Source organism: Chlamydomonas reinhardtii, chromosome 9 (assembly GCF_000002595.2).
Source record: "Chlamydomonas reinhardtii strain CC-503 cw92 mt+ chromosome 9, whole genome shotgun sequence".
NCBI classification, from domain to species: Eukaryota; Viridiplantae; Chlorophyta; class Chlorophyceae; order Chlamydomonadales; family Chlamydomonadaceae; genus Chlamydomonas; species Chlamydomonas reinhardtii.
In genome coordinates this window covers 4,367,962-4,386,097 of record NC_057012.1, presented here as the reverse complement: position 1 = coordinate 4,386,097, position 18,136 = coordinate 4,367,962, and the positions used below count along the sequence as shown (strand labels likewise).

The following is an 18,136-nucleotide window of genomic DNA, read 5'->3' as shown; positions in this document are numbered from 1 at the left end:
AGGGACCCATATGATGCCGGGAGGTCACTGTATTGACCTCTTACCTCTTAATTACTGTATACCCTGACCTGCGCATCTGCAGCTCTTCAGCGACTTCTTCGTCGGCAGGAGTTGCACCTCGAGACGCTTCAATTTGACTAGGTGCCTGATATAAACCGGGCCGCGGACATAATTGACCATATCCACCAATGGCAAAGAAAAAATCCAAGACGGCAGTTGCCGATGCGCCGAAAATCGCGAAGACAGCCTTGAAGAAGACGAGCGAGGGGAAATCGGCGAAGCTGACCCCTCAAGCTAAAGCAAAGCAGGACTCCGCGGGGGCCGCGCCAAAGGCAGCGCCGAAAGGGAAGCAGGTGGCGACCACGGGAGGTGCTGGTGGCAAGGCGGAGGAGAAGGCCGCAGGGGGCGGGAAGAAGGCTGCGGAGATTGATGACATCTTCTCGGCCGGCAAGAAGAAGGCCGCGGAGAACGCAAAGGAGAAGGAGAAGCGCGCGGCGGAGCAGGCAGAGCAGGTGCGGAAGGGGCAGAAGACACGAAGGGGCCGCATGGGCTCATGCGGCGTACAGGGCCTGGCATGAATGGCATGTGTGCCACAGCGCCGCGAGGCTTGCGGGGACGCCCAACACAGCGAGCGAGGCAGGCGATGGCAGCTTGCTAGGATTGCTCGCGAGGGCGGCTTTGGGCGGCACGGGGGCTGGATGGGGAGGTGGTCCAACCCGACCCACGACCGCGGTGTGTGGCATGTGCGTCAGCAGTTGCAGAGTGGGGGGCTGGGGGCCTTGGCGGCATGGCCGGCGCCGCAAGCGGCCGTGACGGGAAGCTCACCGGCAGGCTGTGAACTGTGGCCGCGCGCGCGTGCGTGCGGTCTGTGCGCGCTTGCGCGCTTTCGTGTGGGCGTGCGTGCGTGCGTGCGAGTTTGCATGTTACCGAATGCGTGTCCATTGGGCCGGGGTGTGCGCCTGCGCTAGGGCCATGGCCATGGCCATGGCCATGGCCAGGGGCTGGGCCATCCATACTTAAACACAGATACACACACATACACACACTGCCCCTGAACTCATGACCCAAACCCTCGAGGATTCCTTGACAATGGGGACTTACCCGTTGGGCTTGGGCATGTACCGGGTACCTCCCCCCCCCCCACACACACACACGACGACAGCACTTCAAACTTGTGATTTTACATGAACGGCTATCCCCCACGCACACGCACATCTCCTCTCCGCCCCCAGGAGCCTGCTGCCAAGGTGCCCAAGGTGGCAGGGAATAAAGACGACATCTTTGGCGAGCAGGTGAGCCCGCGTCGCCCCGTGTGTAGCGTCAACTGCGCTAGCGAGCCGCAGCCCGCGCTCACAACGTATGTTTGGTTACTGTCACACAGCCTTGCCTTGCTCATTGCCAATAACCTTCTCATACTTCTCCATGCCTACATGCCGCCCAGACGTGCCCCCCTGCCCCTGCGCCTGTCTTGCCTCACCCTTAACCCCGCTCCACACCCCAACGCACCTCCTCCCGCCCACCCACCCCTGTTCCTGGCTACGCCTTCACTTGTTATATAATCATGAAAGTAACCCCCGCCCCCCGCCCCGCCCCCCGCCCCGCTTTCCCAGACCGGCAAGGGGCGCAAGCGCACGGAGGAGGGGTTCGCCATCTACACCGAGGACGAGCTAGGGCTGGGGCGCAAGGGCGGAGACACGGACTTATGCCCCTTCGACTGCGAGTGCTGCTTCTGAGGAGTCAGGGCTCTTGAGATCTTGGGGTATGGGTGTGGGAGCTCTGGGTTCTGGGCTCTGGGTGTGGGAATTGTGGGCGTGAACGGGCGTGGGAGCTGTGGGCAGAGTGTGGAGAGGAGCGGGCCATGGGTGGGGGGCCGCGCAGTGCCAAGCCAAATGGCCATTGCATACTGTAATCATGTTGATCTTGCTTGGATGGGGGCGTACTGCTGTGTACACGTGCTCATGAGCTGTGCTCACAGTCTAGCGGGTGCTGGTGCTGCTGACCGGTGCTGGCGCTGTATGTGACTTTAGCAACATTACGGGCCAATGTCGTCTTGCATTTGCATTCACACTAGCACGCATTCTCTGTCATGCCGATGGCGATGCGGTTTGACCGTTCAAGGGATAAGGCGCGTGACCTGGCGTGACGCGTGGCGGCGCCTGGCTACAGGGAATCAATCGGGCCTGGGTGTGGACACGCTGCTGGCAAGGCTGCTGGGTAAGGCGCAGTGGGCGTAAGCTGCTAATGGCTGTCCGCTGACTGATGGCTGACGCGCGCTGGTGCTGCTAGGGCAATGACGTAGACCGCACCAGTGGCTGAGGCTATGCGACTAATGCGAGCATGCGGAGGAGGAAGGCGCAGCGGATTGGGGAATGCGACTCGTGCCGCCTTGCGCCTGCTGCCCTGGCCTGCAAGGGCGGACGCGGACAACCGCGCGCAGGCTGCCAGACCGACGCGCTCCAGCAGGGGCATGACCCGATTCTGTAACGCCACTCAAGGTCATGGCCAATAGTGTCCATCAAGCTACTGATGCGCCTCGGAAACACCGGACGTGGGTGCCCCCGCGCGACCGCACACCGGCCGGGGCAACGGGGGCGAATTGATGCGGCAGCTGAGCAATGTACGATTGTCACGGACACTGTCACATAGTCAACTGTCACGTGACCACTCGTGTGCCTTTCAGGGCTATTTGTGACATGTGAGGCCAATGCGGGCGAAAGTGGTGTGTGCGCCTCAGGAATCCATTGACACGATGTTGCCGCGTGTACCGTAATGGTGCTCACTCCGCGGATGGGCGTGCCTCCCTGCAATGCCCCTGGTAGTGTTGGGCAAGGTGTTGGGCAGGTTATTTGCGTCACCAGTATCCGTCCGCCCGCTGCCTGTCCTCGCTCTTCACTACACCGGCTGTCACTCAAACTCGCTCTCTGACTCCCTCATACGTCCTAGGCATGAACCCTGGCCCCACATCCCCCCATGGAGATACAAACGCACGCCGCTCTCGCCCCTCGCCCAGCCGCCCCTGCCGCCCCTGCCGCCCCTGCCGCCCCCGCCCTCGCACTCGCTCATCACTGCCACGCTCATCACCGCCACAACCACTGCCTTGCTCCAGATCACAACCAACCCCACATCGCTGCCTACCCCACAACACGGCAACACTGCCCCTGCCATCAAGACACCAACGCCTTGCACATCACGGCACACACAGGCACACACGCCCACCGTCAAGGCACCAGTGAGCCCCCGTTGGCTTGATCAGCCCCCCACCCCACCCCACCCCGGCCCCACCCCACCCACCTACTGTTCCTGGGTACGCCTTCGCTTATTCTCAAACAATCATGAATGTAACCCACCAACCCCTCATCAAGACACCAACACTGCCGCCGCCTCCGCCGCCGTGGTCGTGCCAGCCGCCGCCGCTGCCGCCGTCATGACCTGCTGCTGCGCCACGTAGGCGGCCAGTCCCGCCAGGTAGCCGGCTGTGGCCCAGGGGGTGACGCGGCGGGCGTACCAGCCGAACGACACGCTGCGATCCATGCCTGGGGGCGAGGGCGGGGGCGGAGACGGAGACGGTCGCATTGATATGGTAATTATTGTTTTGATTATGGGGGCTGCGCAGGGAAAGAGCATGGGTCTGCGGGGGCTCCCGTGCTGCGTGCTGCGGACCCTGTCACGCAGGTCTGTGTGTGCGGCAGCGTGCGCCCCAAGCCAGAAGCAGACCCACCCATGAGCGTGACTCCTGCCGCGCTGCCTATGACCAGCAGGGAGCCGCCCGTGCCGGCGCAGTAGGCGATGAGCTGCCACAGGTCCGAGTCCTGTGCGCGTGTGTGTGTGTGTGCGTGTGTGTGTGCGTGTTGCAGAGCACAAGGAAACAAAGCGCAAAGACAGTGTACGTGATACAGCAACGTGTGTGCGTGTATACATGAGTGTGTGTGTGCGTGTGTGTATGGGGGTGAGATGCATGTGTATGGTAAGGGTGCGAGTGTGTGCTCCTGCTGTGTGCTGTGTGGCCAGCCGCCCCGGCCGTCGTGCAGTCCTTGCCGTACACACACACGCACACACTCACGCTTACCATGGGGTAGGTAGCCATGTCGTACATGCCCATGGTTGCTGCAACCAGTGGCACGTTGTCAACCACGGCGCTGGCGAACCCGATCACACCCGCCACCTGCGGGTTAGTTGGGGGGTGCGGTGTGTGGGTTGGCGTGTGGTGTGAGGTGCGGTATGTGGTTGGGCGTGTAGTGTGAGGTGGTGGGAGGGGATGGGGGATAGGCAACGCAGCCATTGGCACCAGAAGCATAACCCCAGATGCTCCCTGGCGTGCTTGCGCGCTTTGGATTGTCCCCTCTGTAAGCCCGCAATCACAAACCTGTTGCGCAAAGGAGTTGAGTATCGCCGCCTTGTATCCCCACAGTCAGTCACGCTTCACATCGCCACCACATTGGCATCATCCTGCCACAATCACGCACCCCTCACTTCACCCGCCCCACCACCACCACCACCACCGCCACCACAAGCCCACCCACCAGCTCCGGGCGTGGCAGTGCGGCACTCAGCGCCGCCGCCAGCTCGCGCAGCAGCCCCGCCTTGTCCAGCGCCGCCACAGCCAGCAGCACACCGGTCTGGAGGTCGGGAGGTTGCAAGATTTGAAACATTGGGAACATGATATAAGCAGGGGATCTGGGGCAGCAGGGGCAGCCGGGGGCAGCCGAGGGAGCGCGTGGAAGGAGGCGTATGAAGGGGCAGGAAAATGCAGGATGGCTTGAATGAAGGCAGCGTGTGTGGGGCAGTCCCAAGTAAACCGTAAACTAGTGGTCTGCGCACGGCGACTTCCCGTGGCGACTTCCCTTGTCTCACCTCTTAAAACTCTGCCATGCCATGACAGTCCTGATAACCCGTTAGCCCATCGCTGCTTTTCCCAGCGCATGCACCCTGCCGCTCCGCCTCTTTCCCCCAACCCCATCTGCCGCCCTCTGTCGCCCCCACTGCTTACAAAGAAGAGGATTGCCTCGCTGTCCACCCGCTTGAGCGCCTGCGACACAGTCAGGTGCCTGCGCCGCGCCGCACCGCACAAAACATTGGGATGAGTTAGTTGGGTTGGCTTGATAATATGTTGTGTTGGGGTCGGGCAGTGTGGCGCTGCTGCGTGTGAGAAGCGTAAAAGCGGGCTGGACAACCGCATGTACCCCCACGCCATACCCCCCGCCCTGCTGCCATGTGAGTGAAACGCACCCTGGTGTCTCGTGTGGCAAACCTGCCCCCCCAGCCCAACCCGCTGCCCCGCCCCCTTCCTCCAGCTGCTACCGGCCCTCCCGCCCGCCCGCCAGGCACACCGTCCCGCCGCGACACGCCGCACCTGCGGTCGCCCTCCCCGAAGTGGATTGCGTCTGTGACCAGCCACAGGAACCCTAGGCATGCCAGCATGCCCATGTGGGGGGGCAGGCCAGCCCCTGTGTGTGTGCGCGATATGTGTATGTGTGTGTGCGTGTGTGTTAGAGAACACGAGGAATGGGAAATGTGTGTGTGTGTGTGTGTGTGTGTTGGAAATCAAAGCGCAAAGGCAGTGTATGCGATGCAGCACGTGTGTGAGTGTGTGCGTGAGGCAAGGTTCAGCGGCGGGCGGCAGGGACGGTGGCGTGAAGGCGGCGAGGAAGTTGGAATGTGTGAGCGGGCTGGTGAAAGGGCTGGGTGCGTGGTCGCAACCTTGCAGTTTACCAGCGATGCGGAGTGCCGTGCCGTACGGTGTGCACGACATGCTGCTAAAAACACACACGACCGTGCTTGCAAACTCACATGCTCGCAGCACGGGCACCATCAGCAGGCTGCCCAGCCCCACCGACAACACCAGGTTACTGCGGGGTGGCGCAGCCTCCTGACCAGACCCGGACCCGGATCCGGACCCGGATCCGGACTCAGGTACGGATCCAGACCCAGATCCGGATCCGGAGGAGCCCTGGCCTGGCCCTGCCGCAGCAGCCTCGGCGTTCTGCCCCGAGGAGGAAGCGGCTGGGGCGGATGAGGGCGAGGAAGACAGCAGCAGCGGCTCCTGCGCAGGCACAGCACACGATGGAGTGTGAGCAAGGCCAATCAAGACAACATGCGGGATTCGGCGCCCGCCCGCCCGCACAGCACGAAGTCGCCTCTGGCTCACAAACAGCACCGCACTGCAGTGACGCCGCTCGCACTTGGCACACCGCCCTCAGGTACCGGGCGCGCTGCATGTATTCCCATCATCCACTTATCCCGGCCCTCCCCACAGCACATTTACCACCCTTCAGCCCCCATACGTATTATCGCTTGCAGCTAGCGCCTCTGCCTGTGCTCTGCTCGTTTTACCGTAGCTTGGTTTGGTTTAGTTTGGGCTGGTATTTACGACCCCCATCCCTGCACTCCTCACCTTGCTGGTGATCTCTGGCGCCGTGAGCGCCCACGCCGCCACCGGCACCGCCACGGACAGCGCCGAGGGCAGCACCAGGTCCCGCATGGTGGCGGCGGTGCTGATCTGGCCGTGGATCCACAGCATGGTGGTGGTCACGTCGCCTGCAGCGTGTGGTGCATGGGTGGACCCGGGGGCGGGAGCGGGGCGCACCCAGGGCAGAAATGCGGTGAAAGCTCATGAGCGAGTGGAAGACACGTTAACACAGGCGGACACAACACACAAGACACAAGGCACACGACACAAACGCACACTCACCGATGGGCGTCCACGCTCCGCCCGCGTTTGCCGCCACCACCACTGCCGCGCCCAAGAACCGCCGCGTGTCTGGGAGCACAAGGAGGATCAAAGGGACACGCACGTCTCGCCCTACACCCCGAAATGAGTGTTGCTGTTTACAGTGCGCGAGTGCAGGCGCCCCCTTGAGGCCTCCCTCTCTCCCGGGGGAAACGTCACCGGCCTCGTCGCTCTTTTGCATTCGGTCCTGTTTCGTTTGGGCTGGTATCTAAATCTCCCCCCCCTCAAAACGCACCCGGCTCGGGGCAGAGCTTGTTCAGCAATGCCACCATTACAATGGTGGTGGTGAGGTTGTCCAACACGCTGCTCATGACGAATGTGACGCCCACCACCGCCAGCAGCAGCTGCGTGCGGCTGGCGGGGCGCAGCGACTGTGTGATCACCTGGACGAGCACGAGCGGGAGCGGGAGGAGCAGGAGGAGCGGGCGCGGGAGGAGTAGGAGGGGGGGTGTCGACAGGCGTTGGGCGGGGCGGGAGGTGACGAAGGCGTGCGAGGCGTGAATGCGCCTCCAGGCGGGAGCGCGACACACTGCACACCTCCCTGCCACGTGTGCCGCTGCAACAACCCCCCGCTGACTGTATGTATACAGTACTGCATCATCCCCAACTGCAGGCGAGGACAACCCGCCCCATGTGCCCATGCTCCTCCCCCTTCTGCATCCTTTTCCCTCACCCCTGCCGCACCCTCCCTCCCTCAATCGGCGCACAGACAACCCTCCCTGCAAACCTGCCTCCCTCCCAATCCCTCCCAAGCCATTCCTACCCCCCTTCCCCTGATTCTGTGTCTTAGTTTCGTGGGGGTTGGCAGTTTGGCTCCCTCCCTCCCCACCTTGAATCCCTGGTGGCTGTCCACCACCTCCACCACCGTCATGGCGCCCAGCAGGAAGAAGATGACCGCCGACACCTCACCCAGCGCCGAGGCCATCTCCAGGTCCAGAGCCTGAGGGGGGCAGTAGTTGGTGTGTGTGGGGGTTGGGGCCTTGGCGGTGGGGGGGGGGGTGTAGAATGTCAGCGGGTTGGTGATGGGGTTCATGCGGTACAAAGAACCACACAGGCACAAAGCCACACGCCGTGTGACTGGATCACAACACGTTCCTCCTCCGCCTCCTGCAAATGCCCCTTCATCTCCTCCTGCCCTCCCGTTCTCCTTCCGCCGCCTTCCCTCTCCTTTCCCCTCCGCCCCACCTCCAGTCCCGCTGCAGTGGCCCGGATGCTCCACAGCCCCGCCGCCAGAATGAGAGCCACCGCCGCCTTGCTCAGCCCCAGACCCTCCTCCACGATGATGCCGGCGTAGCCCGCCACGAACACAGCTGTCATGGCCAGCTCCTGATTCAATCGGGAAGCGGGAGCGGGGGAGTGAGGTGGTTGTGCAGACATTGGGAATGTGTACGTGTGTGCTTGCGATCTGACGCGGGTAACGTACAGGCTGTTTCTTGCTGCGTGTGCAAAGAACACTCCTACCTGGCCGTCCAGTTCACACGCCTTCGTGCAAGTCAACCTGGCCATCGCCCACAGCGAGCCCCACTCACCACCCACCCTCCTTCCTTCCCCCCTTCTTCCCTCCCTTCCCCTCCTTCAACCCTGCCCCCTTCCCTTCCTCCCTTCTTCCCTCCACCATCCTCCCCTCCCCAAGTACACCCTTCTCCGCTGTCCCACCTGGTGTGAGCCAATCCACTCCTTGTTCAGCTCTGTTGCTAGCGCCAAGCCGCCCACCGCCACGCACACGCCCACCAGACGCCCCACATCCTGCGCATCCCGGGCCGCCGTGCTGGCGGGGGAGGCGGCGGCGGGCTCCAGAGATTGCAGATAGTCGTTGGAGGGCAGCGGCGGGGGCGCGGCGGGGGCGCCGTCAGATGGGGCGGGCTGACAAGTCGCCACGCTGGTAGTCCTCGCTGGCGACTGCAGGTGTTGGGGTGTCAAACGTGAGCAAGTAAATGATTTCAGTCGCTTGACGTAGTTCTTTGCTTGTACGTGAATGAGTAGTTACAGTACTCGCCTGCGCATCCTCCTTGCGTAGCGCGTTGCAAGCTGGCAGGCGGCATCGCCAAAGTCGCCCTATCGCTGCGCGCTCGCCATGCAGAGTTTTGTAGCTTCGTTGGAATAGCGTCTTTCCTTGTTTACAACAAAATGATGGGAGCGCGCGAGAACATGGCATTTTGTTTGCGGAAGGAAGTAGAAGTTTCTTTGCCGTTCACTGAGTTTGGGTTGGGCGTATTTGTACGCAACGGTTATATGCTGACAAGGCTATCACACGAAACCATACTGCACGCAGCTGCACGCCAAGACAAGCGGCCACACCTGGTCTACTACCCTGGTAGTGTCGCCATGTCGGCTTGTGCCTTCATGCATGCCCTCTCCCCGCTCTCGCCCTCCCGTCGTCCCATGCAGGCTGTTTGCCCCTTGTTCAGTACACAGGGGCACACAGCGCATGTCAAAATGCCCCTGTAGTGAAGGTGGCAATAAACAACCCTTCCTGGTGAGGAGGGTAGGAAAGTTGCCTAGCGCAGGCATCTGGCGGGGTGGGTCTGGTCTGGCAGCTAAGTTCCATAGGCATCTTGACCCCCGTGCACGCGCATCTGAGGGTGTTGGGGTAGCCCTGCGCAGGCATCTTGGTTGCCGTGCCTACGCATCTTGACTGGCGGAGGCAGTCCGCCCAGGCATCTGAGCTGCCGTGCCCAGGCATCTTGGCTGGCGGAGGCGGTCCGCCCAGGCATCTGAGCTGCCGTGCCCAGGCATCTTGGCTGGCGGAGGCGGTCCGCCCAGGCATCTGAGCTGCCGTGCCCAGGCATCTTGGCTGGCAGCGGCAGCCCGCACTGGGATCTTAGCTACCTTGCCCCCGCAATTTAACTGGCGGGGTTTCCCCACCCCAGAAACGTAGCGTACCGACCGCGTACTAGCCTGAAGCCCGTCAGCTGTGGTTGAATGACTGTGGGCCAGCCAGTTGACCAGCCATGTCATACGGGGAAGGTCACACACGCTTGTGCCTGCCAAGTCCCCCGCGCTCTCCTCTTTCCCGCAGTCACACACCGTTCAAGGTGCTGTCCGAGTGCGCACGCAGTATCAGTATCCCATTCATTGCCAGCTCGCCGCACACACGCTTGTTCCTGCCATGTCCCCCGCGCTCTCCTCTTTCCCGCAGTCACACACCGTTCAAGGTGCTGTCCGAGTGCGCACGCAGTATCAGTATCCCATTCATTGCCAGCTCGCCGCACACACGCTTGTTCCTGCCATGTCCCCCGCAATGCCTCGCGCAGGCATCCGTGCTGATGGCGCGGGGTCGCGCAGGCATCTGCCATCCCCCGGCGCAGGCATCTGGACTGCCGCGGCGACCCGCCCCAGGCAGCTTCAAACCCCCGCGCACGCAGCCAAATTTGGCTCGGCAGGGTACCCGGCTCACCCTTACAACCAGAGGCCACCGGCAACTTTTCGGATTTCCTACCCTCCTCCTGGTGCCGCCGTGGCGGTTGGTGCCTGTTGGTGCCCACCACATAAGCCCCTTGAGTATCCGGTATGCTGCGTGCGCTTCATCTAGCCTGCACATGCAACTCTACAAACGCATACAATTGTCATTGACGCGAAGCCGCAGCAACCCACGAGCGAACACGGTCTGCTGGGGATGCCGAATGGCAGCAAGCGTGACCTACCCTGGCCACCTCGCCTCTTGAGTTGTACTTTGTGACAGCTTTGAATGATGATGAGCCTAGGCAGGCATACAGGTCCAACCTCCAACCCGGTTGCGGCGGTACGGCGGGCCGGTCGCAGCAACAACCCCGTCGAGCTTGGGCTTGCGCAAGCGTACGCCCCAGCCGACATACATATTTTTACAGACTTGCTTACAGTCTGTCTCAAACACAAATACACGCAAGCTTACTGGGCATTCCAGCACTACTTGCAATTCGCAACTGGGCTGGTCGCAAGAAGAGCAAACCCACTAGCGGAAACTCGCGCGGTGCTATTCTTGGAGCATATTTGGTGAGAATTGCTGGGGTTGATGCCTTGCCGTGAGCATTCGAGGGCCCGGCGGACATCGCGCAACCACCACCTCGGCACCGTCGCCGCTCCTGGCTTGAGCTGCTCATTTCAACAGCTCTAGCTAAGGCTTTGCCACATATTGAGCGCATCTCCACCCCTCTTGTTACTGAAGCAGCGGGCGCCGGTCGCACAGGTCATCGCCCAGCTTTACGCGCAGGCTCGCGAACACAGGTGGGGCAGGCGCGACTAGCAATTTTAGACTGTCATGCTTTAGACTGGACCGGGAGCTTGCCGCGAGCAAGGTTGTAGTCAGAGTGCCAGAATGGTGTTGCTCGCCAAACGTTGACTTTCGCGACCGCGCAACATTTCCCTGGGCAAGCCGTAAAAGCAATGACCACGCGCCTTGTCTTACCAGTACGCTTAGGCTTCCTGGTTCCAGGCGGCGCGCTGCTGACTGTGGTCGGTTCCAAACCATGTCGCCTGCCGCAGGAAGCTGAGTCTCGCAGACGCGCTTAGTTACAGCAGACACAAAAGCGCTGCAGCACAGGATCCCGGTTCGCGCGCGGGCCTGCGCAGCCAGGCCCAGCGCTTAATAACCCTTCAGGATGGCGCTGTGCGTCGGGCCGTCGTCCATGACGGCGCTGGTCGCCCGCCGTAGCCAACCTAGTACCTCGCACCTGGGCATCAGCGAGTCGCAGATGGGCCACCACGCCGCCTGCGGTGACGCACAACCGCACAGCGGCGGTCGCGTGACTGAAGGCCTTAACTATTACGCCGCGCAACGGGCTTTGACACCACCGGCAGGCGACGAGCCCACCACCTCGTCCGCCTGCCAGCAGCACCACCACCTGGGGCGGCGAGCCTCGCATTCCGAGGCCACGACAAGCGAAGCCGGGGCCTCCACATCAGCGCCGGCGCCCCACCGCCGGCAGTCGCTTTGCCATTGCGAAGCTGGGGCTGCGCACACGGCTGCCAGCAACAGCAGCAGCGGGCTGGGCCTCACAGCCTGGCGGTCGGGGACAGGCAGTCCCCGGGAACAACAGGCGGCCTGCAGCCGAGCGTGCTCGGCAGGGCAGGCACACGGGCTATCACAGCCGGCGCCGGGGCATGGGAGGGCGGCCGCCCAAGCCGCACTCATGACCGGGCGGCCACACAGCGGCTCAGTCCTCGGTATGGCAGCTGCGCCGTCATGCAGCGAAGCCGCCGCTACGTCCTCCTGCCCAGCGCAAGAAGCAGCAACAGCACTGATAGGAACAGCAGGCGAGCGACCAGCTTGCCAAAACACCGGACGCTGCAACGGCAGCCGCGGCACCTGCGCCACCACCGCAGACGCCTCTGGCACTTGCCGCTGCAGCAACCACGCAGCAGCAGGACACGACGCGGCGGCTGCCACCAACACTGGCGCCGCACGGTCCTGCAACGCTCGCCTCCACAACAGCAGCACCACCAGCCGCAGCCGAGGAGGAGGAGGCGCCAGCGCCGCCCGCCTGGGCGGTCTCGCCAGCGGGCTCTCGAGCCTGGGCGGCGCCTGGCGGCGCCTGCTGCTGCTGGCCCTTCTGGCCCTGACAGCGCTGGCGCCGCCGCCCGCCGCGGCGCAGTGCCCGCCGGCACCGCAACTCTCTCAGCGCATCCTCACCACCTGCACCTACGAGTACCGCACCTCCATCTGCCTGTTCGTGACGTGGTGCCCCAAGTGCACCTCGCCGGCGCAGCTGGCCTACACCTCCCTGGACATGACCATCTGCGCCGCCGCCGGCAACACCTTCATTGACGTGGACTGCAGCGGGTTCAGCAACTGCATCACGCCCAACCCCAGCCCGCCGCCCTTCCCGCCCTCGCCCCCCTTCCCGCCCTCACCGCCCTCACCCATCCCGCCGCCAAACTCTCCCACGGCGCCACCCTCGCCGCCGCCGCGGCCACCTCGGCCGCCGCCGAGCCCGTTCCCGCCCTCGCCGCCGCCCAACACCAACCCCTCTCCGCCGCCGACGCCGCCAAGCCCCAGCCCGCCGCCGCCGCCCAGCCCGCCGCCGCCGTCACCGCCGCCGGCGCCGCCGCTGCCGCCATCGCCGCCGCCTTCTCCTCCAATGCCCCCGTCGCCGCCGCCCTGGCCGCCAGGCACCATCCTGCCTCCGCCGCCGCCGGCACCTCCCCCAACGCCGCCGTCCCCTCCCCCGCCACCCCCTTCGCCACCGTCCCCACCACTTCCACCGTCACCGTCGCCTCCGCCGCCCTCTCCAGATCCACCCAGCCCCAACCCGCCTTCGCCGCCGTCGCCGCCTTCACCCCCGGCACCGCCCTCTCCCCCGCCAAACCCGCCGCCTCACCCGCAACTGCCACCTGGCACGACCACACCTTCTCCTCCGCCTCCCCCACCGTCACCGCCGTCGCCCCCGCCCCCGCCTCCGCCACCTCCGTCGCCACCGTCGCCAGCTCCCACTCCGCCGCTGCCCCCCGGGACCACTCTGCCTCCCCCGCCGCCACCTGTCAGCTTCCCACCAAACCCTCGCAACCCACCCAACCCGAGGAATCCACCCAACCCCCGCATTCCCCCCATCTCCTCACCTCCGCCGCCCCTGCCTCCCGCCCCGCCCGGCGGCTACAGCCCGCCTCCCTCTCCGCCTCCCTCACCCCCTCCTCCCCCGCCGCCGCCTCCTCCCGCCTCCGCCTCTCCGCCTCCCCCTCCCCCGCCTCCTCCCGCCTCCCCGCCCCCGCCTCCGCCGCCTCCCGCCTCCAGCCCGCCCCTGGCCGTCATCCGCCCGCCTCCTCCTCCGCCGCCTCCCTCGCCGCCGCCCGCCCCTGGCGCCACGCTGTACGAGGTGCCCCAAACCATGCAGCTCACCATCGGATACGCCATCCCCCTCTACGTCGATGCCACCGTCCTAGCCAACATCGAGAACGGCGTCTCCAACGATTTCAACATGCCCGTCGCCGACGTGGACGCCACCATTTACGCACGCTACCTCACCAGCGTCTACATCCTCACGCCCAACGTGCCGCCGGCGGTGTGCGACCAAGCGCTGGAGATTGCCTTTGAGGCCACGCTTTGCACACAGCTGGCCATGCCCAACTGCTCCTACGTGATAGCCGAGTGTGTCAAACCCGGCGCCCCCGCCTCCATGACCCGCGTGCCCTTCTTCCCCACCTCCACCACCCCGCTCATCGTCAACGTCAGCACTGCCGGCACCGGTACCACCAGCACCACCCTAATCGCTGCCACAGTCAAGGCCGCCGGCGGCTCGCCGGCGCTTGCGGAGGCCACCGCCGAGGCCGTGGCCGCCGCCGCTGCCAAGGAGCAGCAACCGACGCAATCGCAGGGCGAGCAGCATCCAGCCGGCGGCTCTGCTGGCGCTTCGCGGCGGCTGTGGGGCCTGGAGGGCGGCGCCAACGAGGCCGCGGGGCTGGAGCGGCAGGCGGTGCGGCGCGGCGCGCAGGCGGTGGTGTCGCCCGACTCTGTGGCCATGGCTGTGCGCTTCCTGATGGACAACGAGACCGACAACGCGCAGTTCATACTGTCCATCTTCCAGAAGCAGATCAACCTGCTCAACTGGCAGGTGCGCTGCTGTGCGCAATGTCGGGGGCGATCAGGGGCTGCGTTGCGCTGCGAGGACTCGTTGGTGTGGCTGGCATGGCTGCGGGGGTACTGCAAAGGAAAGGGCTCGGGCCTCAAACGTATCGTTCTGACCCGCACTGGTGTACGTCTTGCCATATCTTGCCTTACCTTCCTCACCATCCCTGCCTCCTTCACACGCACCGCAGGTGGCCAACCCGGCGCCCGGCAACGTGAGCCAGGTCAGCAGTGTGGACATTGTGTTGCGCAACCCGGACGGCAGCGCGCGCCCCATCCTGTACGTGCTGGACACGCGCCTCAGCAACGACCTGGCGCTGGCGGTGGGGCTGCCCGTGTCCAAGGTGGGTTGGGAGGAAGGGGGCTGTTTTGGTTCTGTTGGGCGGGTTGTGGTGGGGGGCGCTCAGGCTAGGGGGGCGGGAAGAGGGGAGGGGAGGGGTGGGCGCGTTGGTGGGGACAGGCGCGGGGCCGCTTGGGCTGCGGGAGAGCTGCGAGGGGAGTGTGCAGGTTCCGGTAGAGGGAGGCAGATAGGCAAAGCGAGGAGAGGAATCACAGCTGTAAACACACTTCCCCCCAAGCCCCTGCCCTTTCCAACTTCTGGCACATTGCTCCTCCCCTTCCCACCCCCATCTCCGCACCCACACAGCTCTACATTGAGCGGCCGGGCGTGGTGTCGTACATCCCCAGCGCCCCCAAGAAGTGCGACAACCCCGTGCTGGGCGTGCTGTGTGGCGCGGACGCGGTGGGCGCCATCATCGGCATCATCCTGGGCGGCCTGGTGCTCATAGGCCTGGCGCTGTTCGGCATACTGTGGATGCGGCGAGGCCGGGTGCGTGGCAGTGTGGACTGGAGAGGAGGGGGCGGGAAGGGGAATGGGACGGGAAGGGGAGGGGACGGGAGGGGACGGGAAGGGGCTTTGGGGCTGGGTTGGGGGCTGATGGCGGGGCGCGATGGGTCCGGTAGTGGGTAGGCGGGCGGAGGGGAAGTGGTGGGAGGATGTGGGTGCGTAACTGGGCGAGTCGGGGGAGCCTGCCAGCAGCAAGATGCAAAAGATCCCGGCCCGGCGTACCGTACCAAAACTTACAGACCGCTCACGCCATCGCTGCTGCCCCCGCGCCCCGTCGCCCCCTCATGCAGATGACCAAGGTGGTGGTGATGGACGACTTCGCCTGGGCGCGCAAGTACGCGCACATCGTGCCCGCCAACGTCATCGCCTCGCCCTACCTCACGCAGTACGGCACCACCTCCACCGACCCCCACGCGTACGGAGGCATGCCGCAGTGAGCGGCGCGATCGCGAGGATGCACGGGAGCTGCGGCCGTGGCAGCAGCAGTTGCTGCGCAACCGCGCCGGCGCCGGCGCTGCCTGGTGCCAGTCAGTCCGCGTTGCCACCGGCGGATGCGTATGCATGCCGTGCGTGGGACGCACCTCAGCACACGGACAAAGAAGACATGACGACCAGACAGAGGACGAACGGGGGGCACGCGCTCCCCGCGAGGTTAGCTTGACACAGTGGGACGCTTGGACATTAACGTGTGACGAGTATTATCAATGGCAAGGCCATGTGAAGGTTGGGTTGGGTGGGTGGATGCATTGCAAGAGCCATGAGCAGTCTGCAGAGATGTACGACTGATGACAGGACATGTTAAGGAGGTCCTGCCGTGAAGGAAGGCCGCGAGGGAGGAAGGCCCTGACCCCCTGACCCCCTCGCGCGTGTGTCACAACAAACATTGAAGCATGTGGGCTTCTGCAAATGACCACACTGGTCGACTGTGTGTCAGACTTCGAGCATTGATTGGTGTGTGTATTGGTTGTGGAAATCTCGGGGGCTAATGGGGGGGTCCTGCACTCCACTCTAGCTCGTTGCTGCGGCTTCAGCCTGTTGCCCTCCTGTGGTGGGGTTGGGCAACAGAGGCCGCAGCAGGCAGGGCTGGGCTGGAGGGAAGCGCGTGAGCGCGGTACGTCTCAGTGAGGTGCTGTGAGATGGAGCCTACTTGAACACGAACTCTAGTGTATTTTCTGAGCTGTAGATGCGCCGGACGGCATTGATTCCCTCCCGTCCTGGCGATTCCAACCATTCAACCCTAGAGCGCCGATTGGCGCAAGTAGCCCCTTTGGGTGTTCCAGCGCTAGAGTGGGCCTGGCTGGTGGGCCGGGCCCCTACGTACCGTAGCGGCACTCCGGGGGTACTGCTGCACTCTGTGTCGCACCCTCTTTCTCTCTCGGATGCCCCAAAGCGCGATACTGCGCGGCGGGCAAGGAAACGAGGTGTTAGTGGGAGTTCATCGTTTGTACAGAGGCGTGCACGTGTGTGTGGAGGTGGGCGTGTTGATGTGAGCGCGTTTTGGAAGGAGATGGAGGAGGCTGCCAGCCCCGGCCAGAGTGGTGATCAAGGATCACCTGGCCTCCTGTTCTTTCTAAGGGCCGTGCACACAAGCAGAGTCAAGCTCTCTGCCATGAAGCGACGATGTGCGCAAAGGCTGTAAACCTCCAAACTGATCCTGCCCCGCATGATTCCTTGCTGCCCAATGCCCGGCCCAAAAGGCTCCGACACGACTGATGCAGGTTCAGCAACTTTACAGCCAGCATGTACACACAGTTAAGACCACCGCCATTACACAGTCGACAGTCCACACATAAGCCGCTTCATTCACAGTCGTCACCGCTGACCGCCAATCCACCGTTTTGCTCCAAAAACGTACACTCGCGCCTCAGCGTCTTCGTCTCGTTCAGCTGCCTGCTGCCTTGGACAGCGTCCGGCTAAACCCACCACATACGGTAGTGGTGGAGCGAGAGGACATGCAGTCATGAGTGCGTGGAGCGCCTATGTGGTTCCTAGGCCGACACTCGCAATAAGTGAACGCATGAACAACAACAAGCCAACAACAACAACGTCTACCGGCTACAACTCAGGGCGCCGTGGTGGCGGCGGTGCTACTGCCGATACCTCATCTGCTGGCTGGCAGTTGCGGCTGAAGCTGGCATTGCCCATGGGTCGATGACACTACTTGTGGGAGCGGGTGTGGTGGGCCGGCGTGGGGGCTCCCTCCTGCTGCTGGCCGCCCTCAGGTCCCATCATCTGCAAGGGAGGCAAGCAGGCAGGTGTGACGCATCCACACGGCCCAATGGGTGGCTGGCTTGCGGAGATTGGGTGCGTTTGGCACACTACGGCATCTTGAGGCGACACACGGTCTGAAGGAGCGTTTCCCCAGATGGGGGCAACCTGACCGACAGGCGCAGCGCACATGCACACACGCGGGTACGGGCCGGACGGTGCGGCTGCGGCACCCCGCAGCAGCACTCACGCACGGACACCCCCAGCGCCCGCAGAGTTACACCCACCTGCTTGGAGTGATGCAGCGCGCCCACGGTCTTCTTCTCATTCGTGTCCAGCTCCTCGAAGGGCTTGCCAAACTTCCTGTGTTGGAGGCAGCGGAAGAGAGTCATCGCTCGGCGAGAGGCCCGCTAAAAGCGCTTGCGAAACGGTTCCGAAACTGGTCGGTCGAGACCTTGGCAGCCCCGGGCTCCCGAAACTGGTGCGGAAACTCACTCCTGTGCGATGTGGTCCTTCTCCTCCTGCGACATCGCGTGCGTGTGGCCCTTGCCCGTCATTTCGTAAACGGTTCGTCGCTGAAACTTGTTGGATGTGCCTGCCGGTTGCTGCGATAGTTGGTGTAAGATTACAAGTCAGTGGGTTACTACAGGTCGCTTGGTAGCTGCGGGAGTGGCTGCGTGTGGCGATGGTTACCGGCCCGGTCAGCTCTGAATCGCGCGGCGCGTGCGGTGATGCGCGTCATCACAGTCAGTCACAGTCAACTGAGCGGCATTGCGCAGCAGCATGGACCCAAACGGCAACCAGAGAGTCAGACTTG

General features: G+C 63.9%; 4 protein-coding genes across 4 annotated transcripts; 2 read left to right on the top strand and 2 right to left on the bottom strand.

Annotated features, from left to right (window-relative positions):
* Window positions 1-18: 18 nt before the first annotated feature.
* CHLRE_09g395325v5 (uncharacterized protein) lies at window positions 19-2,496 on the top strand. The gene is made up of 3 exons (XM_001694722.2): window positions 19-512; window positions 1,233-1,292; window positions 1,611-2,496. The coding sequence occupies exons 1-3, from the start codon at window positions 189-191 to the stop codon at window positions 1,731-1,733; spliced, it is 507 nt and encodes a 168-aa protein (XP_001694774.1). The 5' UTR covers window positions 19-188; the 3' UTR covers window positions 1,734-2,496.
* A 120-nt stretch (window positions 2,497-2,616) lies between these two features.
* CHLRE_09g395288v5 (uncharacterized protein) lies at window positions 2,617-10,158 on the bottom strand. The gene is made up of 15 exons (XM_043065749.1): window positions 10,125-10,158; window positions 8,724-8,921; window positions 8,384-8,626; window positions 7,913-8,053; window positions 7,557-7,667; window positions 6,963-7,110; window positions 6,689-6,757; window positions 6,392-6,534; window positions 5,788-6,040; window positions 5,351-5,444; window positions 4,988-5,045; window positions 4,521-4,616; window positions 4,067-4,162; window positions 3,719-3,809; window positions 2,617-3,533 (listed from the first exon to the last, which is right to left on the bottom strand). The coding sequence occupies exons 2-15, from the start codon at window positions 8,880-8,882 to the stop codon at window positions 3,358-3,360; spliced, it is 1,878 nt and encodes a 625-aa protein (XP_042921250.1). The 5' UTR covers window positions 8,883-8,921; window positions 10,125-10,158; the 3' UTR covers window positions 2,617-3,357.
* A 100-nt stretch (window positions 10,159-10,258) lies between these two features.
* On the top strand, window positions 10,259-16,762 carry CHLRE_09g395251v5 (uncharacterized protein). Its single transcript, XM_043065748.1, has 7 exons — window positions 10,259-10,699; window positions 10,893-10,930; window positions 11,189-12,731; window positions 13,302-14,250; window positions 14,456-14,608; window positions 14,911-15,093; window positions 15,402-16,762. The coding sequence occupies exons 3-7, from the start codon at window positions 11,305-11,307 to the stop codon at window positions 15,546-15,548; spliced, it is 2,859 nt and encodes a 952-aa protein (XP_042921249.1). The 5' UTR covers window positions 10,259-10,699; window positions 10,893-10,930; window positions 11,189-11,304; the 3' UTR covers window positions 15,549-16,762.
* Window positions 16,763-16,828: 66 nt separating this feature from the next.
* CHLRE_09g395213v5 (uncharacterized protein) lies at window positions 16,829-18,008 on the bottom strand. The gene is made up of 3 exons (XM_001694638.2): window positions 17,815-18,008; window positions 17,607-17,682; window positions 16,829-17,343 (listed from the first exon to the last, which is right to left on the bottom strand). The coding sequence occupies exons 1-3, from the start codon at window positions 17,874-17,876 to the stop codon at window positions 17,269-17,271; spliced, it is 213 nt and encodes a 70-aa protein (XP_001694690.1). The 5' UTR covers window positions 17,877-18,008; the 3' UTR covers window positions 16,829-17,268.
* Window positions 18,009-18,136: the final 128 nt, after the last annotated feature.